At 46.8% G+C, this 21628-nt stretch overlaps 5 protein-coding genes across 7 annotated transcripts; 1 reads left to right on the top strand and 4 right to left on the bottom strand.

Annotated features, from left to right (window-relative positions):
* Positions 1-372: 372 nt before the first annotated feature.
* Positions 373-1736, top strand: LOC6897320 (chymotrypsin-like elastase family member 2A). Of its 2 annotated transcripts, none has more exons than XM_033384331.1 (6): positions 373-588; positions 653-800; positions 860-964; positions 1069-1187; positions 1245-1443; positions 1500-1736. In XM_033384331.1, the coding sequence occupies exons 1-6, from the start codon at positions 456-458 to the stop codon at positions 1648-1650; spliced, it is 855 nt and encodes a 284-aa protein (XP_033240222.1). In that variant the 5' UTR covers positions 373-455; the 3' UTR covers positions 1651-1736. The 2 variants fall into 2 exon arrangements, with proteins under 2 accessions (XP_033240222.1, XP_015037370.1); XM_015181884.2 differs by having other exon boundaries at positions 448-584.
* Positions 1662-5953, bottom strand: LOC4801718 (organic cation transporter protein). Of its 2 annotated transcripts, none has more exons than XM_001358726.4 (7): positions 5177-5953; positions 3346-3792; positions 3125-3279; positions 2894-3062; positions 2692-2833; positions 2449-2605; positions 1662-2387 (listed from the first exon to the last, which is right to left on the bottom strand). In XM_001358726.4, the coding sequence occupies exons 1-7, from the start codon at positions 5293-5295 to the stop codon at positions 1840-1842; spliced, it is 1737 nt and encodes a 578-aa protein (XP_001358763.3). In that variant the 5' UTR covers positions 5296-5953; the 3' UTR covers positions 1662-1839. The 2 variants fall into 2 exon arrangements, with proteins under 2 accessions (XP_001358763.3, XP_015037369.2); XM_015181883.2 differs by lacking the exon at positions 5177-5953 and adding an exon at positions 4217-4448.
* A 2805-nt stretch (positions 5954-8758) lies between these two features.
* Positions 8759-10421, bottom strand: shps (putative monoamine oxidase sheepish). Its single transcript, XM_001358727.4, has 3 exons — positions 9980-10421; positions 9734-9916; positions 8759-9668 (listed from the first exon to the last, which is right to left on the bottom strand). Exons 1-3 carry the CDS (start codon positions 10363-10365, stop codon positions 8792-8794), a joined length of 1446 nt encoding a protein of 481 aa, XP_001358764.3. The 5' UTR covers positions 10366-10421; the 3' UTR covers positions 8759-8791.
* Positions 10422-12051: 1630 nt separating this feature from the next.
* Orct (Organic cation transporter) lies at positions 12052-14343 on the bottom strand. Its single transcript, XM_001358725.5, has one exon. It carries the CDS (start codon positions 13980-13982, stop codon positions 12312-12314), a length of 1671 nt encoding a protein of 556 aa, XP_001358762.3. The 5' UTR covers positions 13983-14343; the 3' UTR covers positions 12052-12311.
* Positions 14344-15182: 839 nt separating this feature from the next.
* Positions 15183-17748, bottom strand: Orct2 (Organic cation transporter 2). Its single transcript, XM_001358724.3, has one exon. The coding sequence runs from the start codon at positions 17220-17222 to the stop codon at positions 15525-15527; it is 1698 nt and encodes a 565-aa protein (XP_001358761.2). The 5' UTR covers positions 17223-17748; the 3' UTR covers positions 15183-15524.
* Positions 17749-21628: the final 3880 nt, after the last annotated feature.

Below are 21628 nucleotides of genomic sequence, written 5' to 3'. Positions count from 1 at the left end.
AACGTAAGTCCGCGACGCGCGGAAATGCCCATATACGTATTATTTATATGATTTCATTATTTAAATCTATTTTTTAACTGCTGGGTGAAAATACCCCGATTAAATAAAAATACCATGGGCGTTAAATGGGCGTTAAAAAATGAATTTAAACTCTGAACTTAAATTAAAACATTAAAACATTTTGTATTCAGAAATTTTTAAAGCGAAAAGAAGCAAATGCGGTTTTTTTTGGAAAATACTTCTTCTTACATATACATACTGATTGCTGACGCCGGAGCGTAGAGATTTCAAAACAATTCACCAACGCATTCGCGCTGGAAATATTTGAACAGCTTGATCGTTTGTTTCATTTGACTGTGAATGCTTCTTTGTAAATTCTATTTATCAATAAAAACTGTTCCTCTATTTTAAAAAATGCTGACGGCCATAAATTAGTATCTCTTCAACGATCAACCATGAAGGCTGCTTGCACGGGGAACCACCGAACGTACCTTCTGCTTTTTAGTATCGTCATCAATGCGCTTTCGCTCGGACTGAAGTCATGCCACGCTGTGCCCATTGTCGGCGGACGGATTGTGTCAACCGTGGGCAGTACCTGGAAGTTGAATGTGCTTGGAAGACTAACTGATCCCCTCTCGAATTCCATTTAAAGGCAGCACCAGCAAATATCCGTTTATGGTCTCCTTGCAAGATGTGATAGTGGGGAATGAAACTGAGAGAACTACCTATCGACACTTTTGTGGTGGCAGCCTCATAAGTGACCAATGGATCCTGTCGGCCGCACACTGTGTATGGAGAAAGTAAGTGAGGGAATATCTATTATTATGCTTTTAAATTCAGTTTTTTTTTCCGGTTTTAGGAACATAAATACCATTTTTGCGTTTATCGGCAACGAGAACATTGAAAATGTTGATCTGCTGGAACCATATGGTCTGGAAAGTGCCGAGTATATCTACTTTCAGCCGTGAGTAACTTGAGTCAAGTTTAACACCCTCTCTATTTAGAGAGAGGGTAAGCAAATACCAGCCCAATGTCACGCCATCAATTGAAAGAATCTGTCCCGTCTAGATCCAACTTCAGGAATGATATTGCTCTGCTCTATATGAGACGTCGTTATAGAAGTGCTTTAGGCAAGGAACTGCAATTTGCCCAGCTTCCACCTCAGGGAATGAAACCAGATAGGAATGGTGGATATAATTATCTTACCCCGATTCTGAATTAGTTATTGCAATCGTATCTTTTAGAATCATGTCGAATTATTGGCTATGGCGCCACACAGCATGCAGGCCCATGCCAGAAGGAACTCTCTGAAGCCGAGGTTCGGGTGATAGGAAATAAAGAATGTCGCGATATCATAGGACACATCTGGGCTCCACAAAATGGGGCAAACACTGTGTGTGCAATGGGCACTGGGCATCAGGACTCTTGCCAGGGCGACTCTGGGTAAGTAACATAAGCCCCTCCTTCATTCGTTAATGTATTCGTGTTTTGAATGTTAGGGGTCCTCTAATCTGTCCATACGGCGGCAGAGACTACATCTACGGACTCGTTTCACATGGTCTCACCTGCGGCATCAAGGGAATGCCCAGCATCTATACGGTGACCCGACCCTACCACGACTGGGTGCAGCTACTGCTACATCAGTCGTAGATCTCTGGATGTGACTTGTATATAAGTGGTTTATTATACGATATCAAACAGAAAACAATTTACGAATATATACTAAAAGAATGCAAAGATTAACAGCGAACTTAGAGGCTAGAGTACTGCAGTTGACGATACTTCTATACACTAAACGATACGTAGGACTAACTAACCTAAAGGCACCGATCGCCTCGCTCACTGCTTCTCTGGCTTCTCCGGCTGTGCCACAGGAGCTTGAGCATCGGCGGCAGCAACACTATCGATCTTGTCCGAGAGCTTGCCCGTGCCCGTTTCGGGCAGAGTGAGGGTCAGCAGGCCAGCTACTAGAACGCAGCAGCCGCAGATAGTCGTTGGAATGTACCAGCCGAGGGCTCCCAGCACATCGACCACGTAGGGGGCGGAAATGGATCCCACATGGGCAAACGTCGAGCAGGTGCCCAGGGCAGAGTTACGGATCTGGGTGGGATACAGCTCCGCCGTATAGAGCGTGACCACGGAGTAGGTGGCACTGATACCGAAGCGACCCAGCATGGCGAAGGCCACGATCCAGGTAGTGCTGCCCGCAGGCACGGAGAGGACCAGCAGCAGCGAGACGCCCGTCCACATGAACAGGAACATGGTTGTGATGCGGCGGCCAGTGAATCGCAGCATGATCACCGGCACCAAATACGAAGGGATATCCACCAGGCCAGTGGCCACGATGTACAGGTACCGACTCACCGAAAGGTTGGCCGCATTCAGAGCTGTAGGCAAGGGAACTCTTTTAGAATCGAAAACCAAGAAATCGTTAAAGAAACTCCTCACCCGTCACATAGTAACTCAGCGATGTCACGCAGAACATAAAGTATGAGGTGAAGATCAGCTTGCGCACATTGGGATTCGCATATAGCTCGATGATGGACTTGAGTGGGCCATTCTTGAGTTTTTCCAGCAACGAGGAGGAGCCGCTTTCTGGTTCCAGCTGCAACGACAGAAGATGATGATGTTGCTTAGCAACCGGACTGCAGGTACATGAATATTGATATGTTCTCGGAACTTTGCACTCACCGACTTCTTATCGGTGACGAGGTCCGAGGGGGCGGCCAGCGCTGGCTGAATATCGTAGTGGCTGGGCTGCTTGAAGAGGATCTTGTAGACGCGATCGTAGCGCTGGTTCGTTATGAGCCAGCGGGGTGATTCATTCATCAGGCTAAGGGGGGGAAAGTAAACTATTAGGTGATCATTTAGAAGGTAATCCAATGTAACCTACTAGCAGTTTAGGACGAGGAGGAGCGAGGGTATGGTCAGAGCCAGTTGCAGGTGCCGCCAGGGCTGGATGAGGTAACCGATAATGGCCAAGATGATCATGCCAATGGGATAGGAGGCCGAGAAGGCAATGGACATCCAAGAGCGATGCTTCAGGCAAACGTTTTCCACAACTAAAACAAAGAAAATACAGAAATGAGGCAATCAACTCTACGACTACAGCGCCGGAACTTACTCATTGTAAAGGCCGGGTAGAAGAGTCCCGAGGAAGCGGCTCCCAAGGCGAAGCGACCCGCCAGGAAGAGACTGTACCAGGGGGAGAAGGTGCAGAAGAAGCTTCCCACAACGAAGAAGACGGCACCCAAGGTAAAGGAAGTCTTGCGCCCGAATCTGCAAGGATACCATTGATCAGCATAAGCAGAATGGGAAGAAGGGAATTCCCTTTCACCAACTCACTTATCTGCCAGGATGCCAAAGGAGAAGGACCCACAGAACTTTCCCAACGATATCGAGACCTGTGCTGAGGTTCGCTGAATACTTCTCTCGCAGGTCAGATCCCAGTCGGAGACAAAGGTGCTCTCTGGATCCGCGTACTCGTAGCTGCCCTTCACCTTGCAGGACACCTCCGCGGGCCTATTGATTTCCGACATGTGGCTTGTGTAGTTGAGGGCCGCCTCGTAGGACATTTGGCCGAGGTGCTTGTAGTTCCAGTCCCACACCGTGCACCCGCCGGAATTTAAACCGCCTTCGGCTATGTGTCGCCTCTGGGCCAGCGTCCAGTTGGTGGCATCCAGATCCGGGAGGCCACACCACTGATCCTCGGGCAGATGCCCCAGCAGGGTGTAGGAGGACACATGGAATCCGTTCAGTATGTTGGGGGTGACGCATAGGAAGAAAATGGCCCTAAAAGTGTAAGTGGAAGAGGAAGGGAAATGATTATAGCTTCACCTGCTGCTAATTGGTGATTTTGTTTTCGCCGATCGGGGAGATTGTTTACAGCACGCAACTTCAATCTTTCGCACATTGACACCACACACACACACACACACACAGTCGTCTAACACTTGATTGGAATGCAAATAGTGCCCGTAATACCCTATCCAAAACATTAACTTAAACAGTTAATGCCGAAAACAAAAGCCGTGAAGGTTAGTTTTAGCACATGACAGATTCGGACGTATTTCAGTATGCGGCTCACATAATGACAGATGCGGGGATTCGCGCCGAAAACATACAATATTTTGAAAACGGCCGCGTCATTAATCATTACCCAACTCGGGCAACCGGAACGCGGTGCGCAATATTTACATATCCGATCTGGACTCACGTGCCTCTCACTCTCCTCCACACCCACATCACACCCATCGAAGTGGGCTTGAGTTCCGGGAACGGGAAGATCATCCAATACTCGAAGGTGATTTCGTGGACTTTTAGGTTGAGTTGGTTGAATGACTTTCAGTCCCAGTGCAGTTGTCCTCCAGTGCTCTCCAGGGGCTCTTATCACAGCTGGTTTTTTCCTAGGATCACAATTACATGGCCCGATCTCGATCTACATGGTGAATGGAACCGGTACTCGCGCTATAGCTATACGAGCTATAGATTAAACTCACGATCCGTCGACGCCAGATCTCGGATTTCGAATAATGAGTGGCTTATCAATTTCGATTGAGCTTCATGCGAATATAATACGAATAATCGTATGCATATACACGCTGATATACTCTCGGAATGGATTCTATATTTAAATTCTTAACACTGTTCTGAGCGATCACATGACCAATGCCCTCTGATTGAGCTCCACCCCACCCCCTACTCCCTCCTACTGTGAGTGAGTGATTTCTGACCCAAGTCCAGGAAGCGGCAGGGCAGACAAGTTTACAAAATCCGTCTACCTTCTCGTCCCATTAGATTACAAAATCGAATCTTCCCATCCGAAACGTGCTTCATAACGTTACAGAATCAGAATGCTAATTGTTTCTTGGGGTTTCATGGTAATGAGTGGTTCGTGATTTGGTTAGGGTTTTTGCGAGAGTATTTGCTGACCAGTCAAGCGAGATGATCGGATAATTGAAAGTGTTTCATCTAAATCACAGTATAGACAAGTGCACCACCCTGACTAATGTCAACGTTTTTCTAGAAACTCAACCTTTAAAAGCCATCACAGTGCATTCATTAGGAAGTGGGTCAAGTGGAACGTGATTGGGGCACGAGTCGGACCGGACTGCAGCTTAATCTGGCTGCTTCCTAGAGTGCTCTCAAATGTGAGTGAAATGTGATGATTCCTTACCAGACGAATGCCCCGCCACTGCCTACGATTTCCAGCTGCTTGGTGAGCAGATCCTTCATGCTCTCCTCGCTGATGTGCTCGCGTGTCCTCTCCGGATTGTCATCCTTTGATTTGGTCATGGTTCGAAAATATCACAGTTGGGATTGAAGGGGATAGATGGGTAGATTCCTTTACTTCTTTGCAGTCCGTTCTTGTTCTTGAGCTTGAACTTCTACACTCGATCGTTCAGTTGAAGCGGGAATAACAACCGACTGGATGGATCTGCTCTGCGAGTGCGTTCACTTTGAGCCTTTGACACCGAGTGCGCAGATAAGGAACCAGCAGGCGAACCTTCGCTTCGTCCGAAGAACCGAAGATCCGACGATCGATCCGATCGATATTCACTTTCACTAAACGCGGCCTCGCTGTAATGCCTCGATGGTCCCGATTCTGGTTGTGTTTCAGTGCTATTTATCTTTGTCTCACGGGCTGTGTTTGTTCTATTTTCCCATTTGTCTTTATGATCGCTGTTTATGCTGCAGCGCACATGGGAATGAAAATGAATGCCACTTATGACATACCAGAATGCGACACGTTCTCGGTTCTCTGTTTCAGTGAAATACACTTTACAATGAAATACTTTCGGGTTTCTTATTTGTTCAGGTCTTTCTTTTTTTTGTCCGTTTCTTGGTTTGCTGGGCTGTGCAACGTTTTCTAATTTTGAATGGATCCCCGAACGCGTGCATTCGCCTTTCTCCTGCCGATGTCCGCCGGTGTCGCTATCAACTACTTGTCGCTTCGAAAGCGTCTCACAAACTAAGCCCACGGGAGGTCGATCGCAGTGTTTTTGTACGCCCGTTGCCGTTGCCGTTGCCGTTGCCGTTGCCGCTGCCACTGCCGCCCCACAGTCCCACCAGAGGAGAGAGATGGGGCCCAGGCAGAGGTACTCGTACTAACACTCGCAATCGGGCCATTGCGTCTTCCCCGGCGCACCCGCCCGCAGTGCCGCGCCTACGGTACCGTTCGGCTCTCTTCCCGATCCATATACGATCTATATACATAGTATTATATGTTCGCTTTCTTTGGATTTCATTGCAAGCATTAAAAACAAGAAGGAAGCCGAGCTGCGGCCATGCCGAAGTGTTCGATACCCTCGAATGTAAGATGATATGTGGTTTTGATAATGGGAAAACCTGTTAGGATAGTGCAGGGACATAGTAAACGATTGTTTATTACGTTTGAATTGATTTATCATATACATTTTCTTGATTATCTTGATCCAAAAAAGGTAGTGGATTCAGTCATCCTGACCGTTTCGACTGCTTTCCGCTAAGAGAAAGTTGAGTTTCATGACTGCATCATAATGTAAGTAGTACCGATTAAAAAATAAACTCTTTAATTTGATTTTTACATTTAAGTTTTAGGCTTAAAGTGGAGTAAAAACTAGACAGAAATAATATATTTTAAGATATTCCTTTATATATTTCCTATGGACTAAAAGCATGGCTTCAATAGAAACTTCTGGCAATAATATTCGTACTCTACGACTCTTCAAAATTGTAGTACCCTTTTATAAAGGGTAAACAAAATGAAATACAATTATTGAGCTTTTGAAAAAAGAGATTCTGTTTACCGAATGTCAAAATGCGCACTCACAAATAAACAAATTTATTTCTGAATGCTACTTATATGATTAAGTTGAATATATTTATGTGATTTATAGATCAACCACCGAGTTGAGTCATTTGAAGTTGAATCAATTACTAGATTACTATATGTCGAGCAATCATTTCATTCATTTTTTAATGGCAGATCCCAAAGATAATAAGAGAGGAATTCCTACATTGTATTTTGATGCTTCGATGTACTCTACACTCGCACTCCCACACTCTGTTCTTCCGTTGCTCTTTGATCAGGATTCTCATTACGAATGCGACAAACAAAACATTAGAGATTACGCTCCCCAGCGAACACTTGAGAGCCATATGTTCTGTTCGTCTCCTTCCATTCCTCCATTCCTCCATTCCATTACATTCTCTCTGTTCTGCTGGCTCTGCTGGTTCTGTTCCGCTGTTCTGTTCGAGGAGGGCCACCCGAAGCCGATGTAATTTACATGAACAGCCAGACCGTTTAATTCGTTTGTCTCTGCATATCATTACGGTGTTTCCCGTTTGCTTTCGTATTGTTTACATTCTTTTAGGTTTTATTTTCCAAATTCCGAATTTAAAGTCGAAGAGCGGGCCACATACGAGTATATTGTATGACGTATAGAAAGAGTACCGAAAGAGTGAATGAACATGAATGTGCACTCTCGGCAATTCTGAATGAAATTTTTGTATACAATGTGGAAAGATTTGAATCTCATATTTATATTCTGAGAGAGTATTACCTACCCTGTAAGCCGAATCGTTCCGTAACTGGAACCAGATTTCTACGCAGTGACCTTATCGAGTGATTCGATTTGGTTTAACCTCCATTATCATCGGAGTGGAGCCTCAAGAGTCCTCAACTCTGGTCTCTGGACTCAATTGATCTCAATGAATCAATCGAGTGGCCGTGTATGGCATGCACGTCAATCACATCAATCTCCGATATCGTAACCAATGACACTGCAGGAGAAAGATAGAGATTGGCATTGGACGGGGCCAGTCCAGATAGCTACTCCTACTATATTCTAATTATGGTTCTCTTTGTTATGATATACTAATTGTTGTTCATTTGTTCAGTTCTCAGGCATGCAACCTCCGGTCCGTCCGTTCGTATTCTATTCATCTGTGAAATTCGCACTGCCTCCAACGAATACAAATAGGAATACGAATACATTCAAGAGGTTCTACTTCCACTAACGGTTGAAACTGTTGCAGCGGTTGAGTGGCCGTAATTAGAGCTTTTTATGTTGATAGCCCGTTCGCATGTGGGATCGGATGCACATGGGCGTGCCACCATTCGATTGTCTGGCGGGGGCTGGAGCCGGTGATTACCTTGATTTTGATTTGGATTTTGGAATGCATTGTTATGGGGATACACGCCAATATTCATCGACTAGTATCCATTGGATCAGTCGAAACTATACGTATACCCAGCCATGCTCTCACTCTCAAAACCACAACAGGCCATAAAATAATCACCCAAACGAGTGCTAATCTAATAGAACTCATCACATTTACATAAATCTCAAGAATTTATGATGATCTATGGGTTGTAGGGGCAAGAAAATCTATGACTTTTGCCGAGTATTCGCTTCGGCATTATACCTAATTTACCTTTACAAGAATAGAAAGATATATTGCTGAATTACTTAAGTGTGCTTAATGGAGTCCGATGGTAGATAATTTGCTTTTAGAATGCATTACCTCCGCTCCTCCCACGGAGGGACTATAATTCATATTTATATTGTAATAAAGAGAGCGTTGGCGAAGCTTAAGTGAAAAATTGCCCAAGAAACGAAAGCGAGCTGGATCGAGGGGAATTGTGCAAATCCAACCGCTGCTAAATGACTAAATTCAATGAGCACATTGAGGAGGCTGGGCTGCCGAAGAGGGGCAGGGCTCAGACTTTAAGCCTCTTGGGGACACAGTCTAGGCACACACACACACACGCACATTCACAGGCCATGTAGATACTTTAATTTCCCATCTAGGAGGAGAGGTTGGAGTGACAGTAGCCTATTTTTAGCAGCCAGATGAGGCCCAGCAAAAAAAAGCTGTAAAAGGTGACATTATAGAGGTTGAGACGGCTGAGCAGGCCGCTCAAACGGCTGGGGGGGCTGCACCTTTCGTAGGGGTTCGTTTCCCGCACTTCGAGCAGATCCTTCCAGCTAACGACCTGCGGCCGCACCACATACAGGGCATTGACAGCAGCCCGAACACCACTCTGGACGGCACCACCCATGAGGTTGCGATAGTTGGTGCCCACCGTCGAAGAGCTGGACCAAATGACCCGATGCCAGGGCGTCACCAGGGGCTTGTGCCGTACCATGCTCAATTCGGCGGTGCTCTGCTGGTACTGCAGTGGCTGCCGCATCCCATCGCCGAACTGGGAGGAGAGAAGATCCAGGACAGTCTGCTGCACACTGCCCTCCTCCTCCGGAGAGTGCACCATGTAGCCGCAGTACGTCGCCTGGTGGCATTCGTGGCCACACACCAGAGGCTTCGAGCTGAGAAAGTTCCCCGAGAAGCCCGCCTCCGCCCAGTGGCATTTTTTGTAGCTCAACGAGAACTGGGTGATCAGGCGACTGTTCTTGACTTTCCCTTTGGGCGGTGGACAGAAATCCTTTGGTATCGGTGGCTCGAACTCCAGCTGCTGCACTTTGTTCCATGGAATGGCCAGGATGACGGCCTGGGCGGTGTACTTCTCCCCCTGGGCGTCTGTCAACTCCACATAGTCCTTGAAGTGCTGCACTTTGACGACCTGAACATTCTGGCTGATCGTTATGTACTCGATCTTATCCAGAATGCTCCCAATAAGCTGCTGGGTGGAGAGCTCCAAGAAGGTGTTCGGAAAGTTAAAGTAGCTATAAAAGGGAGTAGAGGGTGTTAGTTCTGGAGTGGATCAGTTTGGGTTCCGTTTCCCGCTCACAAGTCAATAAGCACGACCAGACCGCCGCAAGAGCTGCACACAGACATGAAGACATCGTAGTCCACTTCTCTGGCATGGACGCCGCAGATCAGCTCCACCAAATTCCTCATGAAGTTGCGCGACTTACTGAAGAACAAGTTTTGAGTAATATGACGCTCCATACTGGGCATACGCCTCCGCAGTCTAAAAGGAACAAGGGCGTAAGTGCGGGGTCAATATTAAGTCAAATATGTCCTTAACACCCACTTGAACCGCTTTGCGCGGAACCTGCCCATCCGCAGGTCCAGCATTTGGATGTATCGGCACAGCTCGAACTTCGCTAGCTGTGCTGTTGGACCCCGATCCAGATCCCAGCAGCGTCGCAGTTGCGAATTTTCATTGTGTCTGTGTTGGAGGCTCAACTGCATGTCCTGCATAAAGTTCAGCATATCGTGTTGCTCCTCATCGACAAAGCGGATACCATTTTGCGCCAGTTGCCCGCCGGGTCTGCTGTTCTCGTCGAGGATCCGGATGTGGAGTGTGGTCTCCTTGGCCAGTAACTTCACGGCCGATGTCAGGGCCGACAGTCCCGACCCGACAATGACAACATCAAGTTCGGGCTGTTCGGTACCGAACGGTAGATGTTGATCCATAGCTCAACCCCCCTCTTTCCTAGACCCTACAGCAGACAGAAGGCAGTTTTTTGTCATTTTTTGTTTGATAAGTGAAAACTTTGTCGGAGAGCACTTAATTCTGTTTCCATTTAACACAAAATAGTGAAATCTATTCTCTTTCTTTGGTGGCAAGCAGCTCGCCATCGTAATTAAATTCCACGGAGGATATGATATGTGACATCATCGTCGTCCAGACGCCCTTAATGTGTGAGAAGCACCAGGACGCCTGCAAAGAGGGAGCATTACCTCATCGTCTCTCAAGCACTCACGCACTCACACTCGCACAATCAACAGCTGTTTGCTCTGGGAAGGACGAGACAACTACAACCATCCTCTTCGATTCTCGTAGTCTACTCCGATGATGCAGCAGAGCAGTGCACTTAAAGGCCCTTTAATCTCTTGCCCAAATAATCTCTCCGTTTCGGTTTCTGTGCCTTACTACTGACTCCTATCACCTCCTTACTCCTCTATTTCTCTGCGACTTAAATAATATAAATAATTGCAATGAATACCATTTTCGTCTACGTCATTTTATTGCTTACAGTTTTCAAGAACTGGGCAGTTCACAAGAAAAAATGTGTTGCCTACTTTTGGGGCTCCTTTTTTAAATCGTTCAAAACTGTAACAAAAGTGGTTTTTACAGACCATGTTAATATCTTTGTGCTACATTTCCTATCCTAACATTCTATTACTATCCATCTCTGGCTTGCGTCTTCTGATTTAATATTTGGATCGCTTTCTGAGTGGGCAGCAATTTCAAAAAAATATATAAGTACAACTCTCAACTTTAGGAATATTTTATATAGCATATGTCAGAAGAGATAGGTTCGCGATAGATAGGTTCCAGGACCAATATGTTAACATCTCCAACGAGCTATCATTTAATTTTTTAGAGATACAGCTGGAAAAAAGGCACTTTGTAATGGAAAGCATCGTTGGAACCCTGAAATTGATGTTTTGTTGATAATAAGGAAATAATTTCAAGTATGTACTTTTTATCAGAAACACAAACTGACCTCATTAATCGTGATATGCATGTCATAATCTCACTTTATCACGCCTCGAATGCAAATTCCAAGTCAAACAATAAAGTAGTAGAATAATGACGTTTTCTGGGAAAGCAATGGCGATTGGTAGGGCATACCCAGTTGATATATGCACATCCCGGAGGAGAAGTAGTTTGTTCAAGTTCGTTGAACTTTCAAACACTTGGATAAACAATAGATGTGCAAGTCATTTGATATAATACTATTATACTGGATGAACTGAATGGATTCTACGCACCTGACACTGACAGAACCTGTTGCTATAGGCCTTTCCGACTTTTGCTTATCAATGATACATTTGATAGTAATACGTTTTATCTACGCGATTGATATACGAATGAAATATTATTAGAAATAATAATGTTCGGAAGAATGAGATTTGCTCCCATATTCTAAATGCAATCGGGGCTTGCGCTCGATGCGATTGCCTGTTATCAGGGGACGGCGACGACCGTTTAGACATATTTTCATGTACGTGTACTTATCGCCGGCCCGGCCCGAGAAGTGATTCTTCAATAAACAAAGTTCGCCATAAAGTTCGTTGATTCGAGCGAACCTTCGGCGCGAGTAGCAGTTACTGTTTTTCTGCCCAGAACCAGAACAGAACCCAGAGAACTCGTAGAGAATAAACGTTGCACCTACATTGTTGTAAGTATAATTTAATCAGCTTGTAAAACGAAACAAAAGTCGTGCAAGTGAAATGTGATGTGTGTCGCATGAGTTATTGCATGAATTTGAAAATACTTTTCTATGGAATGGACAAAGCGAAGAATGCATAAATTCGTTGAAACTTTCAGATGCGAGAATCAATTGAGCCCGACGCCGGATGCCTGATTGGACTGTGTCAAGTGGTATCCCCTTCCGATGCACCTCCTCCACTTAGCTTTGATTGAGCATCCCCTTTAGCTCTTGGTTGGAGCCCGCTTCTGCACTGATCGCCGGCTCCTGCTTCTTGCCAAAGTTCTCGCCATCTTCGATGGTCTCCGGCATGGGTTTGTTGAGCGTCTCGGGCAGCAGCAGCGAAAGTAGTCCAGCCGTCAGAGAGAGTGCCCCACAGATGATCAACGGCAGGGGCTGCCAGATCTCGCCAAGGAGCTTTAGATACGGCGCCAGTATGCCGCCCACACGGGCCACCATGGAGGAGGCGCCAAGACCCACATTCCGCACCACTGTGGGGAACTGCTCCGCCGAAAATATGTAGATGGTGCCGTAAGAGGCAGTTATGGCTAGCTTCCCGATCATCGCACAGGCAACGATCATCCAGGTGTTGCCGCTGGGCACGGCGATGGTCAGAAGAAGGCTTACTCCAGCGATCAGCATGGTGCCGCACAAGATGGATCGCCTGCCCCAGCGGTTGAGCGTGAAGAGGAGCAGGACATAGGCTGGAATCTCGACGGCGCCAGAGATCATGAAATTGAGCAGCTGGTTGCCCCCAAGGTTGTTGGTGTTCCACGACAGCCCATAGTAGACGCCGCTGTTGACGAACCAATCGAAGAAGATGAGCAGCGTCTTGCGCCGCAGATTCGGATGCCGCAGGAGGTCGAAGACTGTGGCCGCGGGCTGGGAGGCCGTCAGCTCGTCCTGTTTCTTCTTTTCGGCCACCTCCTCCACCAGCTGCTCGTAGATCTCGCTGGGAATCTCCACCCTGTTCTCCTTGGCAGCCTTCTCAATGATCACGAAGGCCTCTTCCTTGCGCCCCTTGAGCAGCAGCCAGCGGGCGGACTCCGGTATGATCCAGTAGTAGCAGACGAAGAGGAGTCCCGGCAGAGTCAGGGCGATCTGCAGCCAGCGCCAGTCGTGGATGAAGTAGGCAAAGGCCGCCGTCAGCATGAAGCCCACGGAGAAGAACATCTGCATGGCGACGCCAGCAAAGAGGCGGTACGAGGATCCAACCATCTCCAGGGCAATCACGTATGCCACCAGGAAGACGCCAGATGTGGTGGCGCCCACAATCATGCGGGAGATCGTATAGCTGAAATACTCAGGCGCCACGGCAGCTAGCACACCGAAGATCAGCTGGAGGATCAGCGAGGCGAAGAAGGTGGGCTTGCGTCCCAGCTTGTCCGACATCTGGCCGAAAATGAAGCTGCCCAGGAGGACGCCCAGCATGAAGAGCGAATCGCTGGTGGCGCTCAAGAGGCTCCTGTTGCACACCATGTCCCATTCGGTGACGGCGCTGTTGAGGTACTTGCTCTGGTCGTAGAGGAATCCCGCAGAGCAGGCCACGGTTCCGTTCTGTGTGAAGGGTTCGCTGCCATTGAGGTAGTCCGCGCTGTAGGTCACATCGTAGTACTCGCACGTCGAGGCCTTGCCGGTCACACTGTCGGGGGGATAGGCCAGGGACCATTTTTCGTGCGGCAGCGACGAGAACTGCGCTGTGGCCGCATCCTCGTGTGGCAGCTGGCAGCGGAAGTCGGGTTTGGCCAGGAGGAAGACCCCTGCGAGCTTGTGGAAGGCACAGACAATGGCCGGCAGACAGAGCAGATAGTAAATCCGTTTCTGGTAGCGACCGAATTCGCCCAGGTGCGTAATGACGTCGTCGTACCCCATGCTGATTGTCTCTGGGCCACGTTAGTGGCTATGAAGTGCTTGAGTGTCGTACGATTGGCGTGGTGCGGAATGGCGCGGTCAATGGTCGCGCCATCCAATGTGACGCCGTGACGTATGCGCAACTTTTTCTAGCTTTGCGTTGCGTATACGGCGACTGCACCCGCTTGAACCCGTTTTGATTGTGCAACAAAACAGCCTAGTTGAACACTTGACACACAAATGAAACTGAGATCTGGCTGCAGTTTATAGGCCCAGCCTCTGAAACACACTCTTAAAACGAATCGAGATGGCGGTGCCGATGTGGGATGCCGAAAGCGCTCGATCAACCGCTCGCCAGCTGCTTCAGTCAGAGACTAAAAGCAAAGAGCTGCTAAAGGTTCTGAAGCACCCAAAATCGGCTCTACGACTATCAGTGCGGGTCTGCGAGCGCAGCGACTCTCCCGCTCGTCGAGCAGTCACCAACCCTGTGGGAAATTCGATTGATCAATGATCCGTCAAAGAAATTGAAAATTCAACTGACATTTCAGCAGAGGGATGCCACACAGGGGTGGTAGGGAGAGAGAGGGAAAGGCAGCTGCATTCCAGTAAGATGTTTGTTGGTCCCAAAAAGAGAGGCCACCAAATGTGGCCTGATTCAGAATTCCAAACATTCTGCAGGCAAACAAAATAATTTATACAATAACCTCCTTCTGCTCTCCATTCACGTATCTGATGTAGTATTTATATGTTTGCTTATACATATCTATAGCAATAAATGCTCTTCCTATGATATGTTCGTAGTTCTCTTAGATTCACTCTTTCGATTAGCTGCTCTTAGATTTCCGTTTGACTATCAACTACCGAAACAGCCATAAATAGACGACACACATACCCCTATAGAGCAGCATCTTGTAATTAGATCAAGTGCAAAGCACTTAGAGAGATCAACAAATGTAGTTTCTATTGAGTAAGGCGCAAACTTGTGGCGAGGCCAGAGCAGTACGATTTCTCCCAGTGTAGTCTAGCACCTAGCACTCTCGTGATTAAAAATTCTATTCGGGTCTTTTCTTTAAATATCAGTCTCGTGTTTTGGCGACTGATAAGAAACTTGTTTCTAAAATAAACACAGCGGAAACACGTGTCATACCATAATTTGAGTATTCCGGTCAGGTCCGTCCGGGTTTATGGGGGTCAAAAATGTTGAAGAAATACGATTTCATGTTTGGTATTGCTATAGGAAAAGTACAACAGCTTTATTTCAAAATCGATTTCACGGAGTACATGGAAATGTAGGTATACTTATATTAGGCATAAATTACACAGCGGCATATGAAGAGGAGAGTTCCCTGCTGAACCACCCTTAACCCATGGAAACAACCCCCCCCTAGACCGCTGCTCCCTGGCTAAATGCTATCATAGAAAATTATCTATTTGGTCCTATACTTTCGTTCGTATTTTTTTTGTGTGTTTCTGTTTTGGTTTGCGTGTGAGATTTCTGAAATGATATAATACTTGCTCTATTCGTCTTCTGCTATAGAAAAATGACCATATGTCAAAGTACGCCTAAACCTTGTGGCCATTCTCCAGCGATCCATTGAGGGGCTGCGTCTCCAGCGTCTCTCGCAGCTCGCGGCCCGCCTCCAAGTAGACGTCTCCCTTGGTCTTCTTGCCGAAACGCTCTCCGTCGGCAATCGTCTCCAGCATCGGCTTGTTGTGGGTCTCGGGCAGCAGCAGAGAGAGCAGGCCGGCCGCCAGAGAGAGCACGCCACAGATGAGCAGCGGCAGGGGTCGCCAGACGCTGGCCAGGAAGGTGAGGTAGGGGGCCAACATTCCGCCAATCCGGGCCACCATCGAGGCGGCGCCCAAGGCCACATTTCGCACCACCGTGGGAAACTGCTCCGCAGAGAAGATGTACACAGTGCCGTAGGATGCGGTGATGGCCAGCTTGCCCATCATTGCGCATGTGACAATGAGGCCATTCCGCTCCTGGGGAATGACGACGGTGAGCAACAGGCTGAGTCCCGCCACCACCAGGCAGCCGCAGAGGATGGAGCGCCGGCCCCACCTGTTGAGCGTGAGCAGCAGGAAAATGTAGGCTGGAATCTCCACGGCCCCAGAGATGACAAAGTTGAGTAGCACATTCCCACCAAGGTTGTTCGTGTTCCACGAGAGACCGTAGTAGACGCCGCTGGTCACCAGCCAGTCGAGGAAGATGAGCAGCGTCTTGCGGCGCAGATTGGGGTAGCAGAACAGATCCCACACGGACGGCAGTGGCTCATTCTCCTTCACCTGATCCAGCTCCTTCTGCTTGTCCGCCGAACCCTCCCCCTCGTCCAGGAGCGCACTCAAGGCGTCGTTCGTGATGTCCACACGATTGAATCGCGCTGCCTTCTGCATATTGGCGATGGCGCACTCCTTGCGGCCCTTCGAAAGCAGCCAGCGGGCGGACTCCGGAATGATCCAATAGTAGCACATGAATATGAGTCCTGGCAGCGTGAGGGCAATCTGCAGCCAGCGCCAGTCGTGGATGAAGTAGGCAAAGGCCGCCGTCAGCATGAAGCCCACGGAGAAGAACATCATCACAAAGATTCCTGCGTATAGGCGCTTGGCAGGACCCACCATCTCCATGGCAATCACATAGGCCACAAGGAACACGCCCGATGTGGTGGCACCCACAATCAACCGAGCCATGGTGTAGGTAAAGTATTCCGGTGCCAGTCCGGCCAGGACTCCAAACACCACCTGGATAACGAGCGAGGCGAAGAGGATCGGCTTGCGTCCGTACTTGTCGCTCAGCTGGCCAAAGATGATGCTGCCCACGAGGACGCCCAGCATGAAGAGGGAGTCACTGGTGGCAGCCAGGAAGCCGCGTCCGCAGACGAGATTCCACTCGGTCACGGCGCTGTTGAGGTACTTGCTCTGGTCGTACACGTATCGGTCGCAGCTCCGCGTGTCGTTTGTGGTCCTGACCAGGCTCCCGTTAAGGTACTCCTCGCTGTACGTCACATCGTAATACTCACACACCTCGCCGGGGGGATAGGAGATGTTCCACAGGTGGTGCGGCAGCTCGTATTGGGAGCCATTGCCCGGTGAATCGTCCTCGAAGGGCAGGGCGCAGCGGAAGTCGGGCTTTGCCAGGAGAAAGACGCCAGCCAGCTTATGGAAGGCCACCGGAATGGACGTGAGGCAGATGAGAAAGTAGATGATCTTCTGGTAGCGCCCAAAGTCGCCCAACTTGATGATAGCCTCGTCGTACCCCATGGCGGACTCGCGGATTCGATTCGATGCGAGCGGAGCAGCTGTTGTGTCCCGTCGGCGGTCGGCGGGGCTATGATTCACACTGAGGAGCCGCTAGATTTGGGCTCGCTTTTTAGCGTACTGTCGCGTGATGTTCTTTGGCGCTCAGCAGCAATCCCCAAGCAAGAGCCCGCGCTGCTCATCCAGTGCTGCTATGACGGTGACGTGTACTTTGCTCCGGCGGCGGTCTCGGACTTTGGAGAGCGTTGGCAACACAAGAACGACGAGACGACGCACCGACCGGCAGATAACGTTGAATTCTCTTTAACAGCAATTATTGCCTAACACGTGTTGCTCTGAAACAAGAGAAACCAACAACGAACCACGATGGAGCGCAAAGAGGAAGCCGAAACGGAAACACAAAACCAAAAGGGAACCGAATAGCGTAGAAAGACAGTAAACCGACGCTATCTTACTCCTCTACAATATTTCATCAAACGCCGCGACCGGTGCGTCACCTTTGGAAAACGGAAAAGAAATGAACTGCGAATCCGGGGCTGCAACTGCAGAGACGTTGGAGAGACATATTGGTCGAGTATATAAAGAGATATAGAGAAACATGGCCAACAAACACCATCACACATTGTACGTAGCTCTCTGGCCCTCAGATATGTTTATATGCTGACAACAACAAAAAAACCCCCTCCATAATGGACAGCTACTCCGAGCGCCGAATCTTTTCATGCCCTTGCTGATCGCTGTTCTACCAATGATACAATTTGTATTCACTTTAAGTTATATTCCTTTAAATGAAACTGCAATACTTTCTTGGATGAAATTCCTCAATTCCAACCGATTACGAAAATGCCTAGGCATTCATTGATATATTCTTTGGGCTCTCACGTTACCAACATCGTACCAAATTCCATTATACCCTTTCCTTAAGGGTATACAAACACTAACGAAATTTGATGAATGTTACCGGCTGCCTGCACGCTCATTCGCTCTCTCTGCCTTGCGCACTCTCTCCTCTTTGCTTGCTGCTCTCTTCTTCTGACCCTCTGGCTTGCCGGTTACTTACTGGCTTTGCATTGGTGCAAGGGAGAGGGCAGACCCAGGGCACCCATTAGGCGCCCAGAGCGACAGAGACACAAAGCCGGCCATCAGCCCCTAATAGAATTCGACGTTTGTTGGTAGTAATATTACAGTTAAAGGGACATGCAGCTGAGAACATAAGCCAGGTAATGGAAACTCGAGTTGGTTTGCGTTTGGAGTGTGGACTTTCATCAATCAGGCGATCGTAAGTATCTTTCTATCTTTTTCTCTCACTCTCTCTCTCTGTTTCCCAGCTCAATTGATGCGGGCTGCTGTTGGCGGAGACAATCAAGCGGGTCGTACGATCTCAAAGCCCCCAGCACCAGAGAACTTCGCTCAATTAGACTCAATTAATAAGCATAACGCATACCCATTCAAAAGATATGTACATATTCCCAAATCAGAGGCGGAAAATCGTACGATAAAGTGCGGAAACTTGCCTTTCTTCTTTATTTATTGTGATCAGAAATCAGTGAAGAAATGCTACCTAAGTGCTCCGAAGAGTTTGATACTCTGGCACATACATATATGGGTGTTATGGGACTTATATGACATATATAGGTAGTACTGTTCCGATTTGAAATACATTTTGGATCTGTAATTAAGGAACCAGCATCTTTTTGAGTTTTTTTCATCGTTCCTTTAACAGCATTATACCATTTTCAAATAATAGGTGTATTAGGACAAAGGGGAAGACGGAGAGGAAAGTAATGCCAAGTACATGAGTACTTGGAAATCAGGAATATATGTATGAATATATATTCAAAATCAGCATAGATTCCCTGAAGGCCTATTTCGGGTTAACTCATGGCCTTTTTATCGGAGGCCTCCACACAGGAGAGGATCGGAGGGAAAACGCACACCATTTGGAGCCCACCAGCACCAGAAACAGGGCACTTGTATTCCCCAATCATAGAGGACGTCGTGTTGGTTATTTTCCTGGTTGAGAAGCTCCCCTTTCAGGCAGAGAATGAGTGTGGAAATCGTAGTGTCAGCTCAGACCTCATTCAGCCATTTTGAAAAGAACAGTTCATTGAACCGAATCTTTTCGATCTGAAACGGAAAACTTGTCAATCACTCCGTCGAAACAGAATTGAGCTTCCTTATGAACTCACTTTTATTGATTTCCATGGATCGTACCAGGAAAAGGAAAAAGACATCGACAGACAAACCTACAAACATCGATCAGAATACATATACATATACAATCATTTCAGCACTTTTCGAATTTCTGTTCACCCCATCCATTTATTACATGCTGTATAACCATGCTATACTCCATATACTCATTCAATATGTATTTATTTTCGCATTCTAGCCAATAAAGATCCCACTAAAGATCATTCATATATGTACATAATTGAAATATGGATCTGAATATCGATGTGCAGGAGAATGAGGAATAAACACTTCAGCCCCCACAGGATCTGTGCCTCAGAGCTATAATAATATAAGAAGTACTTATACATTCCACAAGGCGGTTCAGGGATCCAGGTATCCAGGGATTATATAAATGTTTGGCTTTCATTTCTGTATCTTCCCTGATTTACGCTGAAGACGAGCAGAATAAGGATGACGATCTTCTTCAGAATATCCACGACTAAGGACAGGCCAGACAACTTCTCTCTAACTTAATGAATGGTCTTGACACTAGCTGAGACTGCCTTTTATAGTAAAAATTTAAAATAAATTCCGCAGTTGGGATTCCCATGAAAACTTAGGCTCAGCCGAGCTCTCCATTTACTGCCGCTCAATATGTTGCAGTTACAAAGTATCGATTTAAACAAATAAATTCCTGAGAAACGCAAGCGTTATATGATCCGTGCAACTCCAACGACTACTCGCTTAGCCAGCCAGGTAAGTACATACATATACATATGTACATATATGTACATAATGAAATATTACATATTTCATGGCCAGAAATTTATCGGAGGTCTGTGGATCAGAAGTAAGTCAAAGCAATTAAGACAGGTTGCTTCCAATTCTTCTTGTGGTCTGTTCAAGAAGAATGGAGAGGCTTTTATTACGTTAAGATTTTTTTTATTAACTAGCACTTCAAAATACTGCAGCTGCATTTGTTATTTAAAAAACTCTCAACTTATTCGTCTGGAATATTTACGCCTATGAAAGACGACTCCAGGTCGCCATAATACTCGCCTTCCGTAGCCGCTGTGGGCCGTTCGTTTTCCTGCAGCTGTTGCAGCTTATAGCCAAGGCCGGTTTGGGAACGACGTTATACGTTGATTTAATTTTAAATTCAAAAGCCGCATGCAGCCCGCGGAAGAAAATATCAAACTGTTGGCAACTCTTTCATCCCTAGGTAGCTTATTCCAACAAGCTGGCAGCTCTATTTTCGTTGAATATATCGAGCTGGCTGTCGATGCTATCGACACCTACTTAGGTGCCTAAGCCTTTTCAGCAGCATGTGCCTTAAGAACATGATTCTGCAGCAACATGTTGACGTAACCAATTATGTTTTCTTACGTATTTAATCATTTTAGCGCACTTAAGCTGAAAAATATCGGGGTTTTTTTAAGTTCAGAGGAGAGATGGCATGAATCCTCAAGAAGAATATTTTCCGCCATTTACCTCAAGTAGTTGAACTATTTAAATAGAGGGGGCTTTAGTGGGCTAAGACGCTTCCACGGTTATTCATCGGTTATTCATTGAACCATCGATAGTTTACTAGCGCGATAGTGCCCTACCATCGATAATGTCGATAGTGCCATCGATAGTTCCCGCGGTCATACTGGTTTTCAATTTAATTTTCAATGTTATATAGAAATCCAATAAATGCAAGTATTTCGAATAGGCCAATCATGTATAAAATTGATTCATCAATCGTACATAATTGAGTGGGCATGGCTAAATGTTCCATATAGATAGTATTATTCAGCGGAACAAAGAATATGAGAAATTGGTCGTTTTTTTGAATCGAATTTGGCAACAATGAGTCTCATTCCATACACAAATGTTGCGCATTCCATACACAAAATTTGCGGCAACATTTACTTGAAACCCGTATTTTAGTCAAAATAAATTACGCAAAGGTAATTTAAAGAAGCAATTTTGTAGAAAATGCATTTATCTATGGGATAAAGCTAAGTGGGCAAATCTATATAGCTTGAAATATAGACAATACCCGATTCGCCGCAGTTTAGCTTTTGCAACAATGAGTCTCACTCCATACACAAACATGTTGCTAGTTCCATACACACATACCCTGGGGCAAATGGATGTTATAGAATTGTGAATACGTTTGTCTTCCAAGGCTCAGTAGGTATCAGGATCGAGATAAATATACACAAGATACTAATAATGTACTTGAATAT

Source organism: Drosophila pseudoobscura, chromosome 2 (assembly GCF_009870125.1).
Source record: "Drosophila pseudoobscura strain MV-25-SWS-2005 chromosome 2, UCI_Dpse_MV25, whole genome shotgun sequence".
Lineage (NCBI taxonomy): Eukaryota > Metazoa > Arthropoda > Insecta > Diptera > Drosophilidae > Drosophila > Drosophila pseudoobscura.
This window is presented reverse-complemented; position numbering and strand designations above follow the sequence as displayed.

Bases quoted from the DNA above. Each gene is read 5' to 3' on its own strand.
- LOC6897320 (XM_033384331.1), top strand. From the start codon at position 456: ATGAAGGCTGCTTGCACGGGGAACCACCGAACGTACCTTCTGCTTTTT. The intron at 801-859 runs GTAAGTGAGGGA...TTCCGGTTTTAG, and splicing joins GCACACTGTGTATGGAGAAA to GAACATAAATACCATTTTTG. The intron at 1,444-1,499 runs GTAAGTAACATA...TTTGAATGTTAG, and splicing joins TCTTGCCAGGGCGACTCTGG to GGGTCCTCTAATCTGTCCAT.
- LOC4801718 (XM_001358726.4), bottom strand. From the start codon at position 5,295: ATGACCAAATCAAAGGATGACAATCCGGAGAGGACACGCGAGCACATC. The intron at 3,280-3,345 runs GTGAGTTGGTGA...GTATCCTTGCAG, and splicing joins TTTGGCATCCTGGCAGATAA to ATTCGGGCGCAAGACTTCCT. The intron at 3,063-3,124 runs GTAAGTTCCGGC...TCTTTGTTTTAG, and splicing joins CTACCCGGCCTTTACAATGA to TTGTGGAAAACGTTTGCCTG.
- shps (XM_001358727.4), bottom strand. From the start codon at position 10,365: ATGGATCAACATCTACCGTTCGGTACCGAACAGCCCGAACTTGATGTT. The intron at 9,917-9,979 runs GTGGGTGTTAAG...TGTTCCTTTTAG, and splicing joins TTCCGCGCAAAGCGGTTCAA to ACTGCGGAGGCGTATGCCCA. The intron at 9,669-9,733 runs GTGAGCGGGAAA...TCCCTTTTATAG, and splicing joins CTGGTCGTGCTTATTGACTT to CTACTTTAACTTTCCGAACA.
- Orct (XM_001358725.5), bottom strand. From the start codon at position 13,982: ATGGGGTACGACGACGTCATTACGCACCTGGGCGAATTCGGTCGCTAC.
- Orct2 (XM_001358724.3), bottom strand. From the start codon at position 17,222: ATGGGGTACGACGAGGCTATCATCAAGTTGGGCGACTTTGGGCGCTAC.